We start from the raw sequence: 7,523 nt of genomic DNA on the forward strand, positions 1-7,523 counted from the left end.
AGAAACATTAAGACTTTGGTACTGGTACTAAATATATTTCGTGTTTATTTACCATTATTTTTTTTAATTGAGACGTTCCAAGTCAAGTGCCTGTGTGCCCCAAGTTGATGCCCAGTCGTGAAGGCGTTCCAGGTCCCGCTGGAGCTCTATCAGTCTTAGCTCTAGTACTATAGCCCGCGGATAGCTGCCGCAGGCCTGCTATAGTAGGTATAGTAGGCCTGAACCGGCCTGCGGCAGCTATCCACGGGCTATAGTACTAGAGCTATATCAGTCTATGATCTTGATAACCTTTAGTAAGTTTCACATATTCATAGATTTCAATCTTATAGTCTTCAATATAGTCTCATGGACTTTGAAGACTATTATGTTACTACGAAATTACGATGTTACGAGGAGGCGCATTGACATTTACAATGTAAACAACAATGTTCACTCATTCACGCAAACATTTTATGCATGCTCACTTGAAATTGCCTGCGCACTCGAAAGTCGAAACTCCAAACTCGTTCCAAAATTGACCGCTCTTTCGCTGGCGGCGCCACCGTCTAATAGGACTAAGAAATTATGACTATTTCTTACACTAGATGGCGCCAAAGAGTCATATTTGAAAATTAAATTTCAAAAAATATGACTATTTTTTACACTAGATGGCGCCAAAGAGTCATATTTTATCATGGAATTTCTTAGTGTCGTCCATAGTCGTCAGTGTCATTGGATGGTAGCGCCGCCAGCGAAAGAGCGGTCAATTTTGGAACGAGTTCGGAACGTCGAGTGCGCAGTTTCAAGTGAGCATGCATAAAATGCTTAGTAATAGAGACATAATAATGTAAACAAACTAGCTAGCGTGTTGAAAATGGCCAATTTCTTGTTGTTTTCTCGACTGATTTTTGAGAACTGAAGCGGCGACTGTTTTATTTTGTTGTATTGTATATTGTATTGTATTGTATGCCTAAGCTTTCAGTAAGTATGTATTGCCACTATTGGTTTCGGGCCCTAGCGAAAAGAAGGGTACTGTAGACGTCTACACACACAAGTTACAACTTCACAAGTCTGTCACAAGTACGGCTGGTGATATAGTATACTGTATAGGGCCTATAGGCTATAGGTGTTGAACAACAGTAGAGGACGTCCATAGGCTACAGGCCTGAATAAGCATCGAACAGAAATTAATTAAAAATACGCACACTGTTAATGCGCTTACAAAACATACACTTTATTCATGTTAAATAACTACAGATTCGTGCTCTATGCTCCGCTCGAAACTTTTGCCAGCTCTATGATGCGAATTTCTACAGAGTAGTCGGATCCCGTTTCATACACAAAAATGGCCGACCGGCGACCATGGCTACGCCACTAGCTGGAATGGCACAATTACACAACATGAATAATTTTACTTCTAATGCATGCTTTCTAGACGTCCACGGGGCATCTACCTTGCGTGCATAATGCAAATTATTGCACTCTAGTGCCGAATTTCGGCGAAAAAAATGCCAAAAAAGGCCTTTTCTAGAGACGAAATAGTGCAACGGTGAACAATTGCGGAGGCTTACTGTTGTATGCCTCCTATAGCTATACATAAATATATACCCGGTACATTTATGTGTCAGTGTGCAGCAGCTAGCGTGCGGCAGCCAGCGTGTGTTGCAGATGAGCATTTGGACGACATTTACAGGAAATTGTCGGCAATAATAGGTGAAAGAGAGTAGGCCTAGAGAAACATTAAGACTTTGTCTTTGGTAGTAAAGCTCAAGAGGTCGTTGTCGTATCAGGTGCTACAGATCTGATATGTACCCGAGGTACATATATATGTATACACAAAGTGTACCAGACTTGTACTACAGAAGTGTACCCTAAGCCTAACACTAACCCTAACCCTAAACATACCGGTACCTCATATAATGAAAGTGTCAATGACACTGTAGCTCACCACAAAAAAGGACACAAATGAGTAAGAAGAAGTCAGTTTCAATTGAGCAACCATCGACGTACATTATAGAAACGATTGCCATCTGTATATCGCAATAATAATTTATAAACCAAAATGAATCACAATTTGTGACCGTAGATGGCGCTATACCCGCTTTGTAGCGATGCCGTTTGAAATAAATAGGTTTTGCTGCGTTCCGACATGTTTTGTAAATCTTTACTCTAATATAGACGTTTTATTTGGCAGGGTGGAGAGGAAATACCAATTTTGCATTAAAGATATTGTCAATGAAATCTTGTAAAACGAACCAGACGAGTGTGACACCACAGACTGTTTGTGTCTATATAATATGCTATATAATTGCCAAACCCTACCTAATTTGCATAATTTTTTTTAAATGTCAAAACCCCTAGCCCTTATTCATTCACATACCAAAAATGAGCAAAATCCGTTAAACCTGAACTGACTAATGGCAATTCCCATTTTTGCCAAAAAATTGCCGTGGCTCGAAAGTACGTCGACTGGCGTGCTTCAAAATAGGACGTTTAATATGGGAGCATAGCAGTAACAACTATACTCCCAATTTCCACAAACAATGTGGCCAAACGGTTCCTGAGTTTATCGTTAGACCGGAAAAGCGAAAAAAAAAAATGTTTTTTGGAAACGGACAGGACGGACAGTACGAACGGACGACGACCAGTGGCAAGTAGCTCAGCGCTTGGATGTCAGGTGAAGCTAAAATAATAATAAACATAATACTAAACAACCTAAACTACCATCTGGTAGCATATCTGTAGTAGGCTGATATGACAACGACCCCATCTGCGGTAGTAAATAGATTTCGCATTCATTTAGCATTATAATTTTATTGAAACGCTCACAAGTGCCTGTGCTACAAGCTGAACCAAACAGTCCATCACAAAAGACCAGATAATGTGGCATACAAACAAGCAACGAAAAGTGGCTATATGCCTGCGGCAGCCGAGCACGTCCTTCGATTTCCTCAAATGCCCGCAAAGTTTTTAATTTTCGGATGATTTCTCAAGTAAACAGCGAGGGTTAGGGTTAGGGTGGCCGGCTGCCCGGCATATAGCCACAGGCTAACCAAGCAAAAGAGCTACTTGGTGACCATCTGTGATTCGAGAATATCGCTGTGTTTGGTGCACATGTCAGATCGCTGTGATTATACCCCGGCGAGGCACTTCTCATTCATATCGGCTTTTCTAGGAAAGGACTAGCTGTCCGAAGATAAACTCAGGAATGATAGCCACGTTTCGCAAGGCAGCCGAGGTGATTCATACATTTCAATGAAAGTCAAGCGGCAGCTATTGGACAAAATTCACTCTATGGTAGGTGAACGAGACATAGAAGAAATTAGAATCTTCAGATGAACTTGAGAATTACCAAAGCGTTTTTGTGAACAAGCGTCATGAAGAGCAATAGTCCATCGTAGCAAGCCACGAGACACGCGTACTGCGTCCATCACAGCAGCGGGCAAGGTACGCACACGCTGTCGTGTATGTAATTACGCAAGCGTGATGGAATGGAAAGAAGAAGTTAAAATGACACTGGATGAATGGGGATGGCGAGTGGTGGACAATAATAAGCTAGTTCGTAGTTAGCCAAGGGGTGTGTGACGCTCTAGCAGGTCACTGGTCATTTGTTGACAAAATTGGATGAAATCTCGTGAGTGCGGCAAGAAAGCTCTCAGGTTCAGTACGTATATATGTAACATGTATCTGTGTACGTGTACACACGCATTGTTTAGTGCACGATGCAACGTGTACGTGCACACGCCAGCAGGCACGCACGCACGGACGCACGCACGTGTACGTGCACACGCGCGCACGTACCCACGCACGTGTACATGAACACGGGAAGACTGTAGCATTACAACGACACAGATACATGCGTATGTGTACTGTACGGTCGAAATACGAAATATTTTGTCACAAATTACCTGACCCGGAAGAATCCGTGGCAAAGTTCGCGTATGCGCAGACTGTAACTACGAACTGGCTTATTACCTGCCAATACTGACTGACCTACCTCCAGCACCATCAGAGCTTCTAGACATTATGTATTGTGGTTGTGAGAAGGACTGCTCTTCAAGAAGATGCAGCTGCAGGAAATACGGCATGTCTTGTACAGCAGCCTGTACGGAGTGTCGTGGCACAAGCTGTGCTAACACGTAAATACCTGACACCACTATTGAAGACTGAAGAATGAACTGCAATATAATGTCCTTGCTATGCCGAGTATATTTGAAAAAATTTGCAGTCCAAAGTCTGCTCTCACAAAGATACACATACCTTACACTGAAGTCCTGAGAAAGTGATAATTGTCAACAGTCACCAGTTGCAAAGCTGCACCGACCACATTTCAAGAAATAAGCAAATGCATAGTAAACATGTACTAAATTCTATTGATGTCTGATGTCGACGGTCGAAAAGCGTGTGTTCGCATCGAGTATATTTCGATGACGAGTCTTGGTTTCTTGAAAAGAGAAGGGGAGTGGAGATCATCCTGGGAATGTCCAAGGGAGCTCACAGCATGCACTCAGATCATGTACGTGCGTATTGACATCTTGTGGCGCTTCCAAAATGTCACCGTCGTTTTCCACAAGTTACGCCGAGCTGACGTATACATACACATACACATACACGCACGCACGCACACACGCACGCACGCACACACATGGTTGTTGTTATATAGCCTGATGAAGAGACATACTCTTGAAAGCTCGCAATTGACACCTCATTCCTTTTTCTATATCTACACGCGTCCGTGTTTTTATAAGTTAATATATAAGTTAGTTTCAAACCGTTAGTTGACCACAACCTATAGGTATGCTGTCAGGTACCTCATTAAAACATTTTGATCAGTTTTTTGGCTAGTGCGTATAATTATGTGGAGTCGGGAGTCATAAACAGCAGACATTCTATATACGACCAAATTCAACGGACTCAGACAGATTTAATTCGATTACATACACATTAACAACAAACAACATCATTCTCTGGCATTTGTTTAAACGTATATTAACTTGAAATTGTTCGTTTACCTAATAAATATTTTCTAACACATCTTTATCATTCGAGTCATATGATTATGTTCTCTGTAAGCATAGATGCATGACATGGAGTATCGTTAGTCCAGAACTACGAAGATTCGCGACGTTCATTTTCCAATAATCTAAATATTTCATGACATTCAAATATCCAACTGAACACATATCTAGAGTACTATATATTTCACTAATAAAGAATTCCAATAGCAGATTCACTAAGAGAATGCTGAAGCTAGACGAGCTGCAATGGCAACGGTTACTGCACTACAACCATGATAAAAGATAAATCAATATAAATCCATTTTAAAAATCTGCTGACATTTATGGAAATGAAATGATAGAATCATACCACGATCATAGCTTGATATTGATTCTATAGCGCACTTGATCACTTGGGTTAATAAAATGGGTTGACAGATAATTACATAACCACAAATATTTTGGAGTTTTTGAAAGTGAAACCTTTGTTGAAAGTCAATGGCAAGATATTCTTTAGTGTTAGACCATTTACATATTTACCTAGAAGTAGAGAAATGAATCGGGACGAATCCAGAACTTTATTTCAGGACGTGATAAAAATAAAAAATATCGCAGAATTGTCAATGAAATTACCGTTCACAACTTTGCAGTTGTTGCACAATCGCATATGTTCATTCGCACAATGACCTTCCAGTACAAACAGGAGCAAACTTGTCAACAACAGTATCATGTTATACACGAATCGTCTACAGGTTCGTCACCATGCACACTCCAAACATATCTACTTACTGTACATAGACTAGATGGCTTAGAACTGTCGTCAATTTTTCTGTTTCTTTTTCGACGCGCCCACGTCTTGTTCTTCATGGTGCTGCCGTATGAGGCGCTCCTGCACCGCTGGCTTGCAAGGCGCATACCTCACATACTCCATGCTGAATTCCCCCTTCCCCTGCGTGGCAGAGCGCAGTTCCGTCGCGTAACCAAACATGTCATTCAACGGCACCTGGGGCAAAACCACAAACAGAAAATAATTGAAAAAATAAAAAATAACAAGTGCCGCAGAGCGACAGGGCTCACCTGACGGCAGGTGTTCTGATGCTAAACTCACTGCCTGCCAAACGAATCAAGAGCACCCTCCCATCGCCGCGTTCGCTCTCCCTCGTTGTCTCTCTCATTCTTTCTCTTATCGCTACTCTCGTCTCTTGCTCTCATGCTTGCAGCTTCGGCGCGTGCTCTCTCTTCTCTTGCTGATCACACTCGATCTCTCATGCTTGCTGCGATCAGACAACCTAGCTCGTACTACTCATATCATCTGTCTCTCTCTGCTTCTCTCTCATTCGCTCTCTCTTCCCTTCACATGCTCTCTCATATCCTCTCTCTCTCTCGTCTGCTCGGCTCACAGCTCACTCTCTCGTACGTTGTACTCTCTCTTTCTTTGTCTTTTCTCTCTCTCTCTCTCCTCATCTCTTGCATCTCCTCCACCTTTCGCAAAGGAAGGCAGTGGCGAGAGAGAAGAGCGTCAAAGAGTGGATAAAAGAAGAGGGCGAGAGGGAAAGAGGACAATCAATTTCTCTCTCATCTCATCATCTCTCTCTCTTCTTATCTCTCTCTCTCTCTCTCCCTTCTCGTCTCTCTCAACCTCTCTCTCCTCTCTCTCTCTCCCTCCTCCTCTCGTCTCGTGCTCTTATCTCTCGTCTCTCTCCTCTCATCTCCTCTCTCTCTGCTCTCTCGTGCTCATCTTCTCCCTCTTCTCATGCTCTGTCATCTACTCATCTCTCATCTCCTCTCTCTCCTCTCGTCTCTCTCTCTCTCTCTCTCTCTCTCTCTCCTTCTCTTCCTCCTCTCTCTTCTCTCTCTTTCTCTCTCTCCTTCTTCTCCTCCTCTTCTCTCTCTCCCTCTTGCTCTCTCTCTCTCTCTCTCTTCTTCTCTCTCTCTCTTCTCCTTCTCTCTCTCTCTCTCTATCTCTCTCCCTCCTCTCTCTCCCTCTCTCTTCTCTCTTCTCTCTTCCTCCTCTCTTCTGTCTCTTCTCTCTCTCCTCTCCCTCTCCTCTCTCCTCCTCCTACCTTCTCTTCTCCTCTCTCTCTCTCCCTCTCTCTCTCCTCTCTCCTCTCATCTCTCCCCTTCCTCTCCTCTCCTCCCCATCTCTCCTCCCTCTCCATCTCACCCTCCTCCTTCCCGTCTCCCTCTTCTCTTTCTCTCCCCTCACCTCTCTCTCTCTTCTCTCTCTCCTTGTGCATTCCCCTTGCATCCCCGTCCTCCTCTTCCTCTCTCCCATCTCTCCCCCTCCGCTCCTCTCTTTCTCCTCCCTATTCTTCCCTCCTCTCCTCTCTCTCCTCTCTCTCTCTCCTCTCTTCTCTCTCTCCTCTCTCTCTTCTCTCTCTCGATCTCTCTCTCCTTCTCGTCTCTCTTCCTCTCTTCCATCTCTCTTCCTCATCTCATCTCTCTCACTCTCTCTCTCATCATCGTCCGCCTCTCTCTCTGCTCCTCTCCTCCCACTCTCTCTCACCTCCCGCCCGCGCTCCTCATCTCTCCTCTCTCTCCTCCTCT

The 7,523-nt window shown here is 43.5% G+C and overlaps 1 protein-coding gene across 1 annotated transcript in view; it reads right to left on the reverse strand.

Annotated features, from left to right (window-relative positions):
* Window positions 1-4,866: 4,866 nt before the first annotated feature.
* Window positions 4,867-7,523, reverse strand: part of LOC106810497 (elongation factor G, mitochondrial-like) — a 45,043-nt gene continuing 42,386 nt past the window's right edge. Inside the window, 1 exon segment of the mRNA XM_014813877.1 lies at window positions 4,867-5,979. Coding sequence (XP_014669363.1) covers window positions 5,797-5,979 — 183 coding nt within the window. The 3' untranslated portion in view covers window positions 4,867-5,796.

This window comes from Priapulus caudatus, unplaced genomic scaffold (genome assembly GCF_000485595.1).
Source record: "Priapulus caudatus unplaced genomic scaffold, Priapulus_caudatus-5.0.1 Scaffold446, whole genome shotgun sequence".
Lineage (NCBI taxonomy): Eukaryota > Metazoa > Priapulida > Priapulimorpha > Priapulimorphida > Priapulidae > Priapulus > Priapulus caudatus.